At 36.2% G+C, this 20,264-nt stretch overlaps 2 protein-coding genes across 3 annotated transcripts; both read right to left on the bottom strand.

Moving 5' to 3' along the window:
• Positions 1-191: 191 nt before the first annotated feature.
• Positions 192-6,309, bottom strand: pdcd7 (programmed cell death 7). Its single transcript, XM_079802163.1, has 5 exons — positions 4,640-6,309; positions 3,044-3,182; positions 2,597-2,827; positions 614-701; positions 192-519 (listed from the first exon to the last, which is right to left on the bottom strand). Exons 1-5 carry the CDS (start codon positions 5,603-5,605, stop codon positions 399-401), a joined length of 1,545 nt encoding a protein of 514 aa, XP_079658289.1. The 5' UTR covers positions 5,606-6,309; the 3' UTR covers positions 192-398.
• On the bottom strand, positions 6,177-19,778 carry clpxa (caseinolytic mitochondrial matrix peptidase chaperone subunit Xa). Of its 2 annotated transcripts, XM_079802141.1 has the most exons (14): positions 19,405-19,778; positions 18,649-18,800; positions 18,377-18,494; positions 17,785-17,939; positions 16,712-16,874; positions 15,963-16,004; positions 13,509-13,685; positions 13,119-13,283; positions 12,914-13,002; positions 12,417-12,581; positions 10,916-11,218; positions 10,422-10,514; positions 10,199-10,305; positions 6,177-7,627 (listed from the first exon to the last, which is right to left on the bottom strand). In XM_079802141.1, the coding sequence occupies exons 1-14, from the start codon at positions 19,457-19,459 to the stop codon at positions 7,537-7,539; spliced, it is 1,875 nt and encodes a 624-aa protein (XP_079658267.1). In that variant the 5' UTR covers positions 19,460-19,778; the 3' UTR covers positions 6,177-7,536. The 2 variants fall into 2 exon arrangements, with proteins under 2 accessions (XP_079658267.1, XP_079658268.1); XM_079802142.1 differs by lacking the exon at positions 15,963-16,004 and having other exon boundaries at positions 6,580-7,627.
• Between the last annotated feature and the right edge of the window lie 486 nt (positions 19,779-20,264).

Here is a 20,264-nt window from a genome sequence, read left to right as displayed (position 1 = left end):
ATATTTGCATCTATATACTATTTATATAATATATAAATATTAAAACATTTATATCCTAAATATATATGCGCATGTGTGTATTTATATATACATAATAATTACACACACACACACATATGTAAACACAAACTTTTATTTTGGATGTGATTAATCATGATTGATCATTTGACCGCATTTATTTATTTATTTTTATATATATATTCATGAGAATATGGGGAAAATGCACTTAACTGTCATGAAAAAAAAATCCAAATGGTCGTCAAATGCAAAAGTATAATTTCTTTGGTTTTAGGGTGAAATGTTTTCATAAAATTCACCAAAATTAGCATCACTTAATCTGGCCAAGCACCAAATGTTTTTTTCCCCAGATGAATGAACAGTCTTTCGGGTTAAAAGTGTCATTTCTCCAGGGCCGTGGCCCAGACGTCGTCAGCCGGTTGGTCGGGCAGAACCCAGCCTTGAGGAACCGATGTACCGTCAGGGTGTTCGACAGAAACCAGGAACTGATCCCACTCTCTCCTGTCAGGAGAAATGCCATAGGAACATTCTTTGAGTTTTATCACATTTTCTCACAGAGTTATTTTTAGAGGTTACTTCTGATTTGAAAATAGACCTTATTTGAATAAGAGCATGAAGGGAGCGCTCAGCCTGTGTGTAGTAATCATGGAACGGTGTAAGAGGGTGATCAGGTGGCAATTCACCTATAGAAAAAGAAAACAGTTTACATGTATGTAATTGAACACTTGCACATTTCATTGCATATGAACCTAGGTCTTCCTTATTGTGCTATGGTGTTTATGAAACAGCATTTACAAACGCTAAAAATAGGGGAACAAGCGCCATATAAATACCACTGAACAAAAAGATCTGCATAGGTTTATTCTGTACTATTTCAAGATGTGCTGCACTATTTATACACTAACTTGAAATAGTACAAGGACTGTAACACAGCAATACTGCCAACTTGTGGTGTCCTCAGAGAAACAACAACCCTAATGGATTAATGATCAGGAAAATTGCTTTGGACCTGGATGTGTTTGTCCCATAGCAGATATATTATACACACTAACAGCCAAAAGATTGGAATCATAACAATTGTTTTTAAAGTTTTCTCTTATGCTCACCATGGCTGCATCTATATTATCAAAAAAGTGACAAATAATTATATTGTGAAATATTATTACAATTTAAAATAGCTGTTTTGCGAATTTAGTATATTTAAAAATGCAATTTATTCCTGTGAGGTAAAGCTGAATTGTCAGCCGAAATTCTAATATGCTGGTTTGAGGCTAAGAAAACATTTAGGGCCCTGTTTTAATAATCTGAGCACATGGTCTGAAGCACATGGCACAGGTGCACTTTTGGCATGTCCGAATCTACTTTTGCTAGTTTAATGATGGAAAAAAACAGTCGGCGTGCCAATGAGGTCAATGATGACCGTTGTGCACCCGCCTATAGACTCATAACTAACGCGCCTTTTAAATAACACAAAAAATACTGCGTTATTGACTTTAGACCAGGTTTTTGTTGGTCAATGGCGCAGGTAATTTCAGTTGCCTCAAAATAGCAGCGCACCAACAATGCACAAACACGCATCGCTTTCAGACCAGCACGCCCATGGGCGAACAGATGGGCCGAGTGCATTTGAGAGCAGAGAATACCGCTCATTTTTTCAAGATTTTGATAGCTTATTTTATTTACTTGGCGACTTTTTTTATCATTCAAATTTGGCTGGGTGGTTAATAACACATTCTTCTGTGGTTTGACAAACTCAGAACACATACTTAATTTTGACTTTACAGGGACTTTAAACAACGTGGCGCTGGACGCGATAAATGCGTCGGGCGAAAACTAGCAAAAAACACTTGCCGTCGCATTGCGCTGGGTGTATAATAGGGCCCGTATTATTACTTTTATCAATGTGGAAAACAAAATACAGACGTTTTCATTTTATTCAGCAAGGACGCAGAAGTGACCGAGAAGTGCCAAACAAATAACAAGTATGAAAACAAATGAACAAATCCAAAAACAAAACAACAATATACCATATAATATAACCATAAGACAAAAATATGGGCATTTTGCCCCCATATCTGGAATTTTAGGGGCATTAACTGCAATCTACGTGCAGCGAGAGCGTCTCAAGGTGTGTTTTTGTTTGTTTTTTGCAAAGTGGATAAACTCAATAACGTCAGCTCGCACATCGTTAAAACAACATTTATTATCTTAGACGATACAGCTCTAATATTTACACATGCATACGCGAATCTACTTTCTACTGCCGAGGCCAGTCTTGATTGACAGATGTCTCGTCCAATCAGTGGCAATATTCCATTCACAAAATATACCTGCCATCTCTGTTTTGTCTGACTTCTTGTTGTGTCTTCTGACTTTCTATTTTGTTTTCGGAAATGTTGTTGTGTTTATAATTTGTCGTTTTGTTTTAGGATTTCCTCACTTGTTTTCCTAATGATTATTTGTTTTGCACTTCTCGGCCACCGTAGTAAAGACATTTATTTCAAAAACATTTTTAAAAATCATAATGATTCCAAAAAGTTTAATCTGTCTGTCTGTCTGTCCTCAAACCCAGTATTACCTCCAAACAGCATTGCGTCCACCTCTCGCTTCTTCTGCAAGAGCTTCTCTTTTTCTTTCTTCAGTCGTTTCTCGCGGTCTCGTTTGCGTTCCTCCTCCTGCTCTCCCTCCAGCATGACTCTCAGAGCTTTCTCCTCCGCCGCGTACACGGCCGTGCGTTTACAGATCAGACTTCTCAACCGCTCCAAGTGACCCTCAAATATGTCATCACTCGCTTTTCCCGGAAACATGCCTGTTAAAATAGAAAATAAATGAAAGGAAATTAGGCATTAAAGATGAAGTAATCAGTTTAACATACAGAAACAACTACAAATAAGCAAATGCTCGACTGATTTCTCCAAAAGTTGTGAACAATATGCTTATAAAAACCATAAACTGTCAAGATCAATTTCTCAGGGACAACTTTTACATTATAACATGCAAATAAAATCTTATTTTTATGTTTTACCTTTCCTGGACGCAGCCTCTTTCCTGAGTTTCCGGAGTTTTTCCAGTGATTTGAGGATGTCCAGCATTCTTTTGGAATCTGCTTGTTTCTTTCTGACCTCTGAGAGAACAGCATCGGCGGCCATTTTCAACTCTTTCTCCTGAACAACAACAAAATAATTAGATCATGCATGAAAAACTCACAAATGTTCATATAGTAGAGGAAATACACATAATATTGAAATATATAGCCTACCTGGAGAAATATATATCAAAAACTAAAATTAGTCAACATATAAGAGATGTCAAATAGTTATTGTACAGGAACAGGTCATTAAGAAACATTTGTTAGTTAAAGGGATATTAATAAAGACTAGCAGAATGGAAAGTAATATTAAGGGCACACCCAGCAAAGGAACAAAAATAAACTGATTATAAATCAATATTACCCTCCAAAAAACATGCCTGATTTGAAAGGTAATAATTGCAGAAAGGTAAAAATAAAAATAACATAATGTTCTAAATTAATTGCCATTTTTATGTGAAGCATTCAGGCATTTTGTCAAAAAAGGCAACATCTTTTCATACCTAACCAAAGTAGGGAAATTATTTAAATGCACAATATATTTTAAGTATGCTCCATTAACTGAGAAAATTTGATAAAAGAATACTATTTAAAATATTTTTTTAACAATTCTAATATTTATATAATAGTATATTTTTAGTAATTATTAATACTATATAATATAGAATTGAATAAATCATATAATAAGATATTATTAATATATAATAAAACATTTATTTAAATATATATATATATATATATATATATATATATATATATATATATATATATATATATATATATATATATCTTAATTCATCGCAAAACTATTCATATAGTATAATACTAATTCATCTTAAGTATAATATATTTTAATATAATAATATTTCATAGGACATATGTATGAATTTCTTTCTTCTGCTGAACACAAATATATATTTTGAAGAACAGTTGATGGGCCCCATATTAACTGAGATTTTGATAAAAGAAAAGTACGTAAGATTATTTTAAAATATAATTATAATATTTATATAATAGCATACTTTTATAAATTAATTAAAATTATATAATATAGAATTTAATAAATCATATAGTAAGATATATATATATATAATTATATATAATAATCATAATTAATAACAAAACTATGAATATAGTATAATACGAATTCATCTTAATGAGTATAATATTTTGTAATATATTATAATAATATTTAATGGGACATATGTATGAATTTCTTTCTTCACAAAATAAGATATTTTGAAGAATATGGGAAACCAAACTGTTTTTTTATTTTCAGAATGAAAAAATACTATTTAAGTTCAATGGGGTCCATCAACTGTTTGGTTAACAACATTTTTCAAAAAAAAATAAAAAAACACTCATACAGGTTTGGAATAACTTGAGGGTGAGTAAATGACCATTTTAATTTTTGGTTAACCTCCAACCTAATATATGGAGACATGAAAATGCAATGCATAACGGATAAACCAAAACTGGGCGTGTAGCGCCCCCTACTGGAAGACCCTGATATAATGCGTCAGTTTTCCTCACTCTGTTCTTCTCCTCCACTTCTAGAAGGCGTTTCATCTGCCATTTGTCAACCACCGCCTCTCGTTCAGCACGTCTAGCCTCCTCTTCCAGCATTTCCTCCTTTTGTTCGATCTTTCTTCTCCTCATCCTGGCTCGCTTCTTGTTGATCTGCAGGAACTTCCTCTTGACGCCGCTGACGCAGTCCGGGTCCTTCAGCTCCGCCAGGCTCTCCTGGAGCTTGTTCTTCAGTTCTGCTGCTTTTGCGAGCAAGTCAGTCCAAACATCTTCGTTCTCCAAATTATCCTTTAGCATCTGGCACACGATATTTAACTCAGACAGCATTTTAACAGTGCCATACAGCTTTTCTTTGAACTGGGAGATGGATGGGTTGGAGTCGGTTTGTTTAGGTTCCCTGGGTTTACCGATTCTCTTAAGCAAGAGACTTTGAACCCACTGCTCATCTCTCAACCTCTGCTTGGATTCCTCATCAGAAGCTGATGTGTGACGGTTGTTTTGGTTGTCATCTAGCCAGGATCTATTCGCAGACTGGTCGGTAAATGAGTAATTTTGGCGGTTGGAGGTGTACATGTGAGCTGAATTATCCGGCCTGATGTTGGATTGATATGATGGTGGTTCTAAATTTGGAAATTGGTGTTGATTTGGTGCGAATTGTCCCCTGAAATTATGTTCAGGTGGATTCCACTGGTTCTGGGACCAGGGCGGAGTTGGGTTCTCATTGTGTTGAGGAGGTTCAAAAGGGCCTGGAGGTGGTCTGCTCGGGTCGAAGGGTGGAAATTGGGGCCAGTGATGCTGTACTGGCGGTGGTGGAAGTTGATACATGTTCCATGGTTGTCCCGCTGGAGCTGGAGGATGCATCGGCGGTGGTCCCGCGCCTCCTCCTGCATAAACAGTGCCGTCTGTACACGCAGGAGCATTGAAGGGAGGAGGCGGAGCGCCCATATATCCGAACTGCTGAGAGTTATCCATTATTTAATGCTAAAATCAACTCGTTGTTGTTGAAGCGCGCAGCTGTGAGGAACGTCCCGAGAACAGCGTATAACCGGAAGTTATGAAGAAAGAACTTCCGGTCGACAAGCCTTCAAAATAAAATCCCCTTCAAAGTTAAAGCAGGATGGAAAGTATTACATTTAGGACGCGGGGGGAAATGTATAATCTGATTGTAAATTAAGCAGCACAATTATTTTCAACATGGCAACAAATCACGACATTAGAATGATTTCTGAAGGATCACTGTCTGTGACGCTGAAAATTCAGATTTGCCATTACAGGAATAAATTACATTTTAAATTCGATTAAAATAGAAAACATTTTAAATTGTAATGACATTTCACAATATTACTGTTTTTATTGCATTTTGACCAAATAAATGCAGCCTTGATGAACATACGAGACTTGTTAGAAAACAAGCGTATTTAATTAAATTTTTATCCATTAATTAAAACATTTGTTAGTATATTTAACTACACATTTATATATTTGATTTAGTCAATAATATCCTTCTTCGTTTAATAAAAAAATAGTCTTGGCCTATTTAATTCATTATTCTAACATTTTATTGTATTAAAATGAATAAAAATGAACTAAAAAATTCCAAAAATCATTTATTCTTCCTCATGTTGTTATAAACTTTTAGCTCATTCTTCAGGGAAACACAAAAGGAGAGGTTTTGCTAAATGACAGGCTCAATCTTCATTAACTTTTGTCATGTGTCATACAGTGAAAGTAAATGGTTCCATGGAAAATAATAGAAATAATGCTAGTTTTAAACATGTGTGAATATAAGACAGATTTTAGATTTTGAGTGAACTATGCCTTTTAATAATGCAGTGTCTCATAATATATTTTATGCAGTGTTATATGTATTTTGTCCTATTTAGTTTGTCTGTTTTTATCTAATGCTCTTTGTGTTCTTTGAAATACAACAGAAGACCTGCATTGTTCAGTGTTAATATTTACATTTTATTCCTACATATATATTTTTTTGTACATCAATCCTTTGACTTGATGGGTGAGGATCAAAAACATACAGTACATGTTTCTACTCTATGCAAATAGTAACCCCTTCCCACCGCATTAATGGGAGTATATTCTAACAATGCAGATGAAAAGAAAAAGAAATCCATTTCTGTGAAGTGATGCTGATGTGCAACTTTCTCAGAGACAGTCACTTGGTTGTTTCAAACTGGCCGAAACAAATAAATCTGCCATTGCTGGGCCACTTTGTGAATATTGTGACAACACATTGACAGGGTGACAATAGGCATGTCCTCGAAGTTCCAGTACGTTACCGATTTTCTTGTCCCTTAACATAATACAAATAGCAGCTTGGGTGTAATTGCAAACGGGACATCTAAAAATCCCACTTTAATCAACAGCATTGAATGACGGAAAAAAATTGTGTGCCAAATTTAAAGTCGGCTCATAAAGAGGCAAACAGATACATATTCTGGTGGGGTTCTAATTATTATTATTCATGGTTCGATCACAAAAATTGATTTACCACAGCCATATTGGAGACTTTATGAAAGCTGTCAGGATTTATATCAATGTCTGCTACAGTAACTATAACCAGCACATGACCAGTGTGACACAAATGTGTAATTTTATTCCAAGTAGGGAAAAGAGAAACTAAAATGAAATAAAATAAAATAAAATTCTTTACATTTCACATATCATTAGAGGGATAGTTTCAGGGGAGACTTCCCACAGACTTGGTGGACTTTAAACTTATTTCTCTAAGCCATGATTACATAACGTCGGGGTAGAGATGGCATAAGTTCCCAGAATATGATTTTCCAAAGCGAGTAACCAATCATTACAAGCATACAGTGAGAAATGGACCCTTAGGAGAACTGAGGAGGCAAACAATCAACTAAAGAAAAAGTCTTGAGTAGTTTTCAGTTCTTGGCGGCATCAGCCTGTCTTGTCCAGTTTTCCTCTTCGATTCCAGAGTCATACTCCTCCTCAGAGGGGTCTTTAGGTGCAGCTCTGAGTGGAGAGAGCAAAAAAGACTAATTCAAATGACCACCAAGTGCCATTAAACTAATCAGGCAGTAAATTCAAAAGGAAAGCAACGTGTGTTACTTTAATTAGAGTAGATAGTTCTCAATATGTACAAACATAACGACAGTTCAGTAAGTAATTTCCACAATGAGGAACAATTATTTGTTTGCATTAAAAAATTATACTGAGCAGATAAAAAAAATGATTTAAATATAGATGGGGGGGGGGGGTGTTATAAAGGCTTTCTGAAGCGAATCGATGGGTTTTTGTAAGAAAAATATTTAAAACTTTATAAAGTAAATTCAACTTATTAAGTGTAACACCTCTCACAGTTCAAAACTCTTACGCTACATCCAACGTCATCAAAGTTGAATATGGAAGGCGGTCCGCCGGAAGTTAGATTTTTTACTTTCGGAGTTTTAAATATTAATATTTTTCTTACACAAACCCATCGATTAACCCCCTGGAGCCGTATGGATTACTTTTATAATGGATGGATGCTCTTTTTTGGGCAGCCATTTACTGCCATTATAATGCATGGATTAGCCAGGACATATTTTAATATAACTCTGAAAGAAGAATGTCATATACACCTAGGATTGAGGGTGAGTAAATCATGGGCTAATTTTGTGTGAACAATCCCTTTAAGTGTATTTTGTAAATATAAATACATTTTGATGGATGCAATACACTCCAAAAAAGTTGGGACAGAGGCATGTTTACAACTGTCGCCTGATACAAGACAGCTGCTCAAAAGTTCATGGTCATCGTTGTCTGACTCTCCTTGTCATGATGGGCCGGACCAATACCATGACAGATGTTTGCTTTTGCACCTGTCGCTGATGAAAGTCTGGATGGTCCTTTCCGTAATTTTGACTGAGGACTCAAAGTCAGTTTTTCCCAAAAAACAAGCTGAAACATGGACTCCTCTGACCACAGCACACATTTCCACTGTGTTTTGGATCATCTGAGATAAGCTCAGGCCCAGAGAACTCTGTGGCATCTCTGCATTGAACACATTGTATAGATTTATCTTGCGTAACAGAGATTCAAGTTGCATTTTTTGATGCAGACTGTGTTAAAATGACAACGGTTTTTCAGAGTACACCCGAGCCCGTGTATTTAATGCATGACGGTTTCTCATGCAATGCCGTCTGAGAGCTCAAAGGTCACACACATTCAACAGAGGTCTCCTGCCTTGCCCTACACACACACACTGAGATTTCTCTGGATTCCCTGAATCCTTTCACAATATTAGGTATGGTAGATGTGAAAGACCTAAATTCTTTGCAATCTTGCATTGAGAAATGTGATTTGACAATTCTCAATTTGAATTGAATTGTTTGACAATTCTCTCATGAAATTTGGCACAACGTGATAAACCATTAAAAACATCTTTGCTTGCAAACACAAGAGTCTTTGGTGGATGTTCATTTTGTACCCAATCACGACACCAGTTCACCTGCTAATTGTGGATGTTTCAAAACAGTTTAACTTGGATATTCTATAGTCTTTTCACTTTTATTTTGCCTCTGTCCCAACTTTTGTGGAGTTTGTTGCAGCTTGTTAAAGGTTAAAGAGAATTAAATCACAGATTCTTGATTTTATTACATTTTACAAAATGTCCCAAATTTTCTGGATCTCGGTTTTGTAGATAAATAATAGATCAAGGCATCTTCAAAAAATTTTGCTAACACTTTACAATAAGGTTTCATTTGTCGACTACATTTGTTGAACTAAGATGTAAAATGTAGTTAATTTCAACATTTACTAATAAATTTTTAAAAATCCAAAGCATTCCGTTAACATTAGTTAAAGCTACACTGTGTGATATTTTCCCCCATCTAGCGGTTAAAAGGTATATGACCATCCAGTGAATTTTAGTTTCTCTTCCTCTCAATTCCGATTTCGTTTTAACTCCTACGGTGGCCGATTTAGTCCAAGATTAACATGGCTTCCAGTTCGACCTCGTCCACATTCGACACGGTGCCATCGAGTGTTAAAACGCAAAAGGCGAAGCTTGAATTTACTGGTATGTCCCTCTTTGGCTAATGTACTTTCAAGATGGAGGGGCAACATGGCGACCGGCATTCGAACCCCTCACCCGTATGTATTTTCAATGGCATATTATAAACTTACGAGAATACTTTATTACTTGAAAGAAGTAAATATACATTAATGAGCACATATATTTTTGAAAGAACTAAGTGTTTTTAGCTAAGAATAACACAGTGTAGCTTTAATGCACCATGAACTAACATTCACAAAGATAAATAAATGTTGTAAAAATATAGTATATGTTAGTTATTACATGTTAACAAATGAGACCTTATTGTAAAGTGTTACCAATTAGAAAAAAGTTATTTTTATTTTAGTAGTTTAATTTTATGTTTTTCTTAAAATAGCTTCTCAGTACATTTGTTCAGAAAAAAAAAACAAAATACATTAAGGCCTGAAAACAGTCCATAGCTCCAGGTGTGTCAGAATAGGTTTTAATCTAAATTTTGGACAGATAAAAATGACAAGAATAACAAACTAGGTCATGTGAGCTCTCACCTTATGTACTGAGGTGGTGCTTTTCCTTGAACTACTTCCTTCTTCACCTCCACTGCCACAATATCTGAATGTGGCACCTCAAACATGGGATCAAGCAGCAGTGTTTCCTGTTAAGAAATAGTTGCAGCTTATGACATCACAAGAGCACACGTAATTATACCAGCATGCCTTTGAGGAACTGAAACTGAATACAATACAAGCAACAAAAACGGCATTCTCCTACCATTATGGATCTAAGCCCTCGGGCTCCGGTTTTACGTTCCAGAGCTAACCTGGCGATTGCTCTAAGGGCATCAGGCGTCACGTTGAGATCACACTAATACAAAAGAAAGACAGCACACCCAGAAACACTTAATGATTCTCTTTTAATTTATGCCATATTTTATTTACATTATGTATTGTATATATATATTTATACTTACTCAATATATATTTACTCAATTTGTAGCACTATAAACCATCTGCTTATATGAACAAATAAATATAATATTAATAATATTTATCTATTTAAAAAAAAAAAATATATATAATAATGATAAAAAAAATTCAAAAGGAGATTAAGGGCAAAAGGGTCTATTGTTTTATTTTTATTTATTATTTTATTAACATAAATTACTGAAGCATGCAGAATTGCATCATTAACGTAATTTATGTCAAACCGTTTATGTGCAAATAAAATGTGTTAAACAAGACCCCTAGTTTATATTAGGTACGAACCTTGTCCATGCTGAAGAGAGCCTGATACTGTGGCACAACAGCATTGCGTGGCTCCGTAAGGATCCGCACCAGCGTCTCCTCATCCAGACTGTGCAGAGGAACCACAACAGGGAGACGGCCCACAAACTCAGGAATCATGCCGAATTCAATGAGGTCTCTGGCCTCCACGTGTTTCAGAAGTCGGTCCTTCTCCTCAATCTCGGCCACTGCATCCACCTCTGCCCCTGTGGTGTTAGCCAGGTCAGCCGCTGCCGCTGCCCTTCGACCTTTCCCCATGTTAGACGGTGTTCCAAACCCAAGGTACTAGATATGGAATATAAAGGTAATGTGCACATTATTTATACACATGTACACACAACCATTCAAAAGTTTAGCGTCAGTAAGATTGTTTTAATGTTATTGAAATAAGTCTCTTATGCTTACAAAGGACGCATTTACTTAAATACAGTAAAAACATGTAATACTGTGAAATATTATAACAATTTAAAACTGGTTGAGAACCTATGGCTCGCAAGCCAGGTCTCTCACCTTTTACCAACAAATGATCTATGAAAAAACTAGACACATCGATCTGCATTCTGCAGAAAAGGCAGCCAATTAAAATTTCTTTGTTGTACAGCTTATCGAAATTATGAAAAGTATAAAAAAATTATATATTTCAAGTTGTACCGGACAAAGTGCATGTTCAGTGTCACAACAGTAATCAATGGCAAACCACGGCGAAAATGAAAGATTTTTAGAACAGCAGCGAAAAAGTGTATTAAAAACATGACTGTACAGAAACATATCCTTTTATTTTAATAACTATTACATATACTTTTATTGAAATTGGTGCTCTGCTGTGCCAAGAGACATTGGAAACATTTCACCAGGTCTGTCCTCTTTTGATGCAGAGACATTTTATGTCCTATAAATGTATCGTATTTATGTCCGTATGATAATCCATGCAGCTTTTAGTGGGCGGGACTGTTTTAAGTTATTAATAAAGAAGCATGGATGAATGAGAAAGTAAAGAGCGGGATGTGCTTGATATTAAAAATAAATATTAATAGCGCAATAAGCCGCAAAAGAGAACAAAATCCACAAATAATTCCAGATTGCTAATTATTTATTGTTTGTAGCATTTTGTTTTTAGTTGTCTATGGGCCTAATAAAGTTACTATTATTGAGGTGTTATTGAAAACAAAACATGTTTTTATGATATTCTATTTTTAATTATTTTGTAACATTATAAAATGTCTTCACAGTCACATTTGATCAATTTAATTAATCTTTACTGAATAAAAGTATTAATTTCTCAGAAAAAAAACCCTCTTACTAACCCAAAACAACAATCCTGACAACCCTATACAAAAACATAAATGCTTCTTAAGGCCTTTGGTCAATTTATTAATCTGTTTTATTAGAAATTCATTTTGCTGAAGGAAATGAAATATTAAATTTAAGATAACCAAGCTAGTCTTTCATCATTTTGTGAATAAAGCCTTCTTTTAGAAATTACCTTCTCATTCTTTCTCCTGCTGATGATACGGTCAAGTCCATTAAATGCTCCCGATGCTACAAACAGGATGTTGGTGGTGTCAACTTGCACAGTTTCACCTCTCAGCTTCCTTGTGTTCTTCTCAGGAACATTAACAATAGTGCCTTCCAGTAGCTTAAGTAAACCCTACAAAAATAATGTAACATGTTATTCATCACAACAAAAGCACAATCACAATTTTTTATATCTTTCTGTAAAGACATCATATTTGTAGGTATGACAAAAAAAAAATCTGTAATTTTGCAAAAATGAGTACATCACAAGATATTGTTGGTGATTAAAGAAGTACACCAGAAATACAGAAGTGAGATTCCAAGAATAACAGACCGTGTTTCTGTAAATCTTTAACAGCCATGTGAGCGTTCTTGTGATTTAGGTCAAAGTTTAGCTGAATATCAGTGACACATCTGAAGTTTGTAATCTAGGACAGAGAATCTGCTTCATTTTTAACTACCAACCTGCTGCACTCCCTCTCCTCCCACGTCCCTTAACTGATGGATCCCGGGAACGCTGCCAATCTTGTCCACTTCGTCCAAGAACACGATACCTAAAACAATTTCAACATGCAATTCAACATTTCATTTAACTAATTCTTGCAAAACATGGTTTTGGATATTTCATACATGTGGGTAAATGTCAACGGAAGTCTCCCAGAACTGTTACCTTGCTGAGCTTTCTCGATCACATAGTTGGCATCCTGCAGAAGTTTTGCGATGACTGACTCTATGTCCTCTCCCACATACCCCGCCTGGGTGAGGGTGGTGCAGTCACAGATTGCAAAGGGAACATCCAGGCATTTGGCCAGCGTTTGGGCCAGAAGTGTTTTCCCTATCACATAACTTTCCATATTACCACATTCAAAACATACACTAACATTAAATGGTTTAGGGTGGGAAAATAGTTTTTGAAATAGGTCTCTTATGCTCACCAAGGCTGCATTTATTTGATCAAAATCAATTTAATGTGTCCTTGCTGAAAGTACTGTCTGCTCCATTTAATAAATTAGACTTCTATCAAATCGTACACAACACCGAAAGTGTGTTTCAGTCTCACCAGAGCCAGTGGGGCCCAGCAGCACTATGTTGCTCTTCTCTAGTTTGATATCGGTGTGTGTGGAGTCTAGCACTTCTCCTCCTCTCTTCTCTGGAGCTGCCTGCTGGTTCAACTGCTGCTGCATGGAGGCACCCAGAGCGTTTCCATGAGGACTGATCCCTGCGATCTGGAGCAGCTCTGAACAAATAAAAAACAAAACAAGCATAAATTATGAATTTTTGAAGCATAGGGCATGCACGAATGATCCCGGACTTTCAAGGAATCTTCATTATGTATCTGTGAACAACTCATCTTAATGAACATTTTATTTCCTTAGTTCTTATGCAATTAGTCCTGTTTACATAATACACTATATTGCCAAAAGTTGGGACGTCTACCTTTACATGCACATGAATTTTAATGACATCCCATTCCTAATCAGTAGGGTTTAATATGGAGTTGGTCCACCCTTTGCAGCTATAACAGCTTCAACTCTTCTGGGAAGGCTTTCCACAAGGTTTAGGAGTGTGTTTATGGGAATGTATGACCATTCTTCTAGAAGCGCATTTGTGATGTCAGGCACTGATGTTGGATGAAGCCCTGGGTCACAGTCTCTGCTCTAATTCATCCCAAAGGTGTTCTTTCGGGTTGAGGTCAAGACTCTGTGCAGGCTAGTCAAATTCCTCCACACCAAACTCGCTCATCCATTTCTTTATGGATCTTGCTTTGTGCACTGGTGTGCAGTCATGTTGGAACAGGAAGGGGCCATCCCAAAACTGTTCCCACAAAGTTAGGGAGCATGAAATTGTCCAAAATGTCTTAGTATGCTGAAGCATTAAGAGTTCCTTTCATTGGAACTAACCCCTGAAAAACAACCTCACACCAAAATCCCCCCTCCACCAAACTTTACCATTGGCACAATGCAGTCAGGCAAGTACCGTTCTCCTGGCAACTGCCAAACCAAGACTTGTCCATCGGATTGCCAGACAGAGAAGCGTGATTCATCACTCCAGAGAACATGTCTCCACTGCTCTAGAGTCCAGTGGCATCTGACGCTTTGCATTGCACTTGGTGATTGAGCTAATCTGAAGTCCACACAAAGTTTGGAGGTCTGTAGCTATTGGCTCTGCAGAAAGTTGGCGACTTCTGCGCACTCTGTTGTGCCTCAGCATGCGCTGACCCCGCTCTGTGATTTTACGTGGCACCACTTCGTGGCTGAGTTGCTGTTGTTCCCAATGGCTTCCACTTTGTTATAATACCACTAACAGTTGACCGTGGAATATTAGTAGTGAGGAAATTTCACGAATGGAGTTATTGCACAGGTGGCAACCTATCACAGTACCACGCTTGAATTCACTGAGCTTCTGAGAGCGACCCATTCTTTCACAAATGTTTGTAGAAGCGTCTGCATGCAAAGGTGCTTGATTTTATACACCTGTGGCCATGGAAGTGATTGGAACACCAGAATTCAATGATTTGGAGGGGTGTGCTAATACTTTTGGCAATATAGGGTCTCTTTAAAATGAATTTTTAACAAGTTTTTAAACTTTTAAGTGACATACTGTTGATTACCACAATTTCTACACCTCACGTATAATATTTACAAAATTACATGTTTACAGTAATGCACTAACAATGGTCTATAGTCTATAGGGTAAGACCTTCAAGGAGGGTTTGAATTAAAGCATCCAAAAACTCAAATGTTTGTTAACCCCTTAAAAAGACTTGGAAAACCTTTTAAATATGAAAAAAAAATGTTTAAATATGTTGTCTTGGCAAATAACTGAAATAAAATAGGTTTAATTTGAAGTACTAAAATTCCTAAAACTAAAAATGAAACAAAACATAACTAATAGTTAAAATAGAAATATTATAAAACAAAACTAATAAAAATGACAAAAGCACATAAAAAACTGTAGAAAACATTAAAACGTTCTACATCTAAATGAAAACTGAAAATATAAAACTAAATGCTCAAAATTTTTAAATACAAATATTTTGTAAATCCCAAATAAGTACATGAATAACACTAAAATAACAGCACTGAAATGTTTACTCTCTTCTTCAGTAAAGACTAGTTGCATCGTGCACCGTTAACAAGAAAGGTCAAATTGCTTAGTGTGCACAGCTGCTTTAATCACAGGATCTACAGGGATTTCCTGTGACAAGAACCTCAGAAAGCAGCATATGACAAAAGGGACACATGAACTAGCAGTCAAATGTAAAACATGACAGCATTCTTTCTGACACATGCATTGCCACTTACGAAATTTATCAATTATAGAACGCTTCAACAATGAAAAAGGTTAACGGAAATGAAGGAAACTGACTATGTGATTTTTTTGGCATTTGTACAACACCCAACATAAATCAGAGCAATCTGAAACAACATAAAACAGATTTGTTTTGAAAAATAAATGGTTTAAATGACATACTGTATGGACAATAAGATTATGGATGTTGACATACACTTACTTGTAAACCTGTATTCGTCCTCTCGTCGTCTTAGCTCTAGCTCTACAGAGAAAGGAGGGCAGTTACAAGAAACCTTGACTGATTTAAGTAAACTCTGCTGCAAAAATGCTTCTGAATTGTACAAATGCCAAAAGATGACAGATATCGTAAAATGCTGCTGTTGGATTAGATACTAATGGACAGAGTACACATAACAATGGAGGTTGTACTGTATATTGGCTTCTGAAGGAGAAGATTTGAAGAGGCAAGAAGGTACACAATGGAAAACTTTATTTGAAACATGGCACAACCAGAATGCTTAAAAAGACAATTTCACTTAACTAATGTGGCATATTTCTGAATAAAACAAAATATTCGGTGGAAATAGGAGTCGCAGTGATCATCAATACTACTACTGCTCAAATTTAGGTTCCGGAATTTGAACAAACTACTAAAACGTTGATATGCATTTAAATAAATGTACATTTAAAATGGCTGTATGGGTCCCGTTTAATTTGATATTGTCTTTGAAGCACAAAAATCTGTGTGCTTTACCAAAGGGTCACTTCTTTATTTTGCTCTCAGCTGACAGAGTGAAACCTGGCTTTCTGAGGACGCGAATTTAATTTGTATCCTGTAACAGATTAATTTCCTAATGGATATGATTCTCTTACATAAGACCACCTGTTCCTACCTTCTATGTTTGTTATACAAACACACACACACAAACACACACACACACACACACACACACGCTCTGTAGCACAAACCTCGAGGAGTGAGGGAGGCCTGTTTTTCCACCTCCACCTGCTGCGGTCTGGAGCCTGTCGGCATGTTGTTGTAGATGCGTTTATAATGGTTGTAAACGGCCACTGACAGAACCTTCTTAGCATGCTCCTGACCCACAACATACTTATCCAGATAAGCAAAGATCTGTGAGAAAACAAAAACAGAGAGATAAAATACAAAGCTGGAGACAACCAGCTAGATAACCATGTCACGGGGTGTTTTACTGCTCTAAAATCTCAAAGTTAAAGGGATAGTTCACCCAAGAATGAAAATTACCCCATAATATACTTGCCCTCAAGCCAGCTAGGTGTAAATGACATTCTTCTTTCAGACGAATACAATCAGTTATATTAAAATATGTCCTGGCTCTTCCAAGCTTTATAATGGCAGTGAATGGCTGTCCAAAAAACAGCATCCATCCATTATGAAAGTAATCCATACGGCTCCAGGGAGTTAATAAAGGCCTTCTGAAGCAAAGTAAAACATCTAGCTTCCAGCGGACCGCCTTCCGTATTCAACTTACGGAAAAAGCGTAACTGCCACGGCGATGACGCCGGACGTAGCGGAAAAAAGCATAACTGATGCGACGTATGACGCCGGACGTAGTGTAAAAAAAGAGTAACTGGTGCAATGTAGGATGTCGGACGTAGCGCAAGCATTTTGAACTGCGAGAGGCGCTACACTTTCTTCGTAAGTTGAATACAAAAGGCGATCCGCCAGAAGCTAGATGTTTTATTTTATAAAGTTTTATATATGGATAATTTTCTTACACAAACCCATTGATTCGCTTCAGAAGGCCTTTAAAAACCCTCCGGAGCCGTGTGGAGCACTTTTATAATGGATGGATGCTCTTTTATGGGGGTTTCAAATTTTGGGCTGCCATTTTAAGCTTGGAAGAGCCAGGACATATTTTAATATACCTCTGATTGTATTTGTCTGAAAGAAGAATGTCATATACACCTAGGATGGCGTGAGGGAGGGTAAATTATGGGATATAATATTCATTTTTGGGTGAATAATCCAATTATTATCCAATTATTAAATGAATATATACCTTTTTAGGTGGCGGAGGGGGTTTCTGCTGGAATGCCAACTTGACAGCTTCTGCTGCAGATTCCGGGTCTTTACTCAAACTCTTCTTAGTATCCGTTTCGGAAAGCACCACGAAAAAATGGTGGCATTTTTCACATTTCACAAAGCGAGTTGATGCTACACAAGAGAAAGAAATATCATCTTAATAATTTTTTTATTTTATTAAAATAATAGGACTGATATACACATTCAGCTCACTTTAACTAGAGCTGCATGATACATTTTTATTCAATAATATGAGAAAAAAAGAAAATATTTTTTTTTTACGTTTCGATCTCAATTTTTTAACTTTTAACTAAGCAACTTTTAAACCTTGTTACTAATTAAAGCACCAGCAGATGAAAAAGCAACTTGTGTGTGATTTATTTTTAGCATTGAACAGTTCGTTCAGTAAACACTTTGGCCTACTTAAACATGCACAAGGCCAAAAGAAACCATAACTCTTTGGAAACAAGGTCAGTAATGAAAAAAATTTCGAGTGATTCCATATTACACACATAAAACAAACAATTATGTGAAAAAAAAAAAAAATAGAAAATCAATCAAGTACTCACAAACAAATGTTTCTACATGTGTGCAAGGATCTCCACATTTAGGGCATCTCAGCTGACTTCCTCCTTTGCCAGAATTACTAGAGCTGGATCTCTTTCCACTTCCTTCACCGACAGATTTCTTAAAGGAAGACGAGGATAAAAAATAAATTAAAAACATTTCCAGGAAGAGAATGAATTGAATTACATTGGCAAGTTGTCATTTCCTTCTTAAACCCTTGTTGTCAGAGAATAGGAAGTGTATGACAAGTAACAATGTATATCGATCATCATACCTTTCCACCATCTCCATCTTTCATCCCATCTTTTGAAGCAAAATACACAGCCGTCTCGGAGAACGACCTCACGGGGATACGGCGTGCCAGACGAACCTCCCGAGCTCCCGGGTGGCTCAGTGACAGTAACTGGACTCTGGAGCCGGAAATTCCTGTGTCATACACAAACATGAGACCATCAGGAAGAAATTCACCCCAAATAACAATAACATGACGCCTGTTCCGAAATCATTATCATATTGTTTAGAGTGCCTCTACAGGACATCAAAAGTAGTAGAACTTTACTAGAACAGAAGTCAAATATCCAACCATTAAAATAATGTTTCTTTTCAGACTATGGGATCTTGACAAATAAAAATCCATTAATTTATCATATTATGAATCTTAAAAGCGCTTTCAAAAAAACAACCAGGCCAAAGTAACAACTATATATGTAAGAAAATGACACCTTAAACAACATCACAATCGCTAAATAAAACCATTAATGTCTAACATATTAATAAACAATGTGGTTATATAGAGAATGTACAGCAATAGATGCACTTGTCAAGAACTTTCTAATGTGTGTGTGTGTTTTTTACTTTATAAAACATCTACTTATATCTATTTTTCTATGAGGGTTTATGTAAATGTTTTCGTATCATACATCATAGTGGTTTGTTTATATATTGTTAGCCCACCAGCAGCAGCGCTAGCAAAACTAACCAGGCTAAGAAACAAACTCCAATATTTCTCGAAATACGACCTTCTTCTTACCTTTATGAGCAGAATTTATGAGTTTTCTCGCTGCTGAAGCACACGTACACGACATGTTTCAGGGTTGTTGTTTTTTTGTTGATGAACTGAATCGGTTGGTTTTGAGGAGCGCTGAGCGGTTAGCGCTAGCTGAGAGCTAACCCACTGAAAGCCATTCAACACAGGCCCAACAATAATAAATGACTTAAACCGAGTCTGTGAATTAAATGAAAATCAATCAAAAATATTAATTTACGAAATGCGTTATTTTGGGAGCTGCTATGTGCAGCTGAACTAAACACACACTGCTGTCTGAACTAGGCACTGTAATACAAGTAAACAACCGATGACACTCTTGAGGCACCGAATCATTCTGACAGAGAATCATTTGTGTCAGTGAATCAATCTGTGAAGATTCAACGAATCATTAGGGTCATTTTTTTATTATTATTATGAATGCTTGAACAACAATTACAAAACAAAACTATCATTGATCAGTGAATCGCTTAATCAATGAAAAAAAATTGTGTCACTGAAATAATCGAATAGGCTGTGTTTGAAATGGCAGACTATCATACTCGTACTATTTCTGCAGTATGTAGTATGCACATTTTCTGAACGAAATACCCACATGACCTACTATATTTGCCAGCATCTGTAATGATATATTCCCACAACAATTACAGGTTTCGTATTGACAACCAATCTGTTTTGGGAAAATGTGCGCTTCAATGTAAAGTATGTAAAACTTCAAATTATAATTCTGATGCTGGCCGGGTTGAGTCAGTCATATGAAATATTCTTAACTGACAAATAAAACCATATTTTATCATATAAATTTTATGCTGACAAAATATAGCCTACTAATGGCACATAATCTA

The sequence above is a fragment of the Gobio gobio genome, assembly GCF_949357685.1.
Source record: "Gobio gobio genome assembly, chromosome: 2".
Classification (NCBI taxonomy): Eukaryota; Metazoa; Chordata; class Actinopteri; order Cypriniformes; family Gobionidae; genus Gobio; species Gobio gobio.
This window is presented reverse-complemented; position numbering and strand designations above follow the sequence as displayed.

Bases quoted from the DNA above. Each gene is read 5' to 3' on its own strand.
- clpxa (XM_079802141.1), bottom strand. From the start codon at position 19,459: ATGTCGTGTACGTGTGCTTCAGCAGCGAGAAAACTCATAAATTCTGCT. The intron at 13,686-15,962 runs GTAAGTGTATGT...TTATTTGTTCAG, and splicing joins GGACGAATACAGGTTTACAA to AGCTGCTCCAGATCGCAGGG. The intron at 12,582-12,913 runs GTTGGTAGTTAA...TTATTTTTGTAG, and splicing joins GAGGAGAGGGAGTGCAGCAG to GGTTTACTTAAGCTACTGGA.
- pdcd7 (XM_079802163.1), bottom strand. From the start codon at position 5,605: ATGGATAACTCTCAGCAGTTCGGATATATGGGCGCTCCGCCTCCTCCC. The intron at 3,183-4,639 runs GTGAGGAAAACT...GTTGTTGTTCAG, and splicing joins AAGTGGAGGAGAAGAACAGA to GAGAAAGAGTTGAAAATGGC. The intron at 2,828-3,043 runs GTAAAACATAAA...CTATTTTAACAG, and splicing joins AGAGGCTGCGTCCAGGAAAG to GCATGTTTCCGGGAAAAGCG.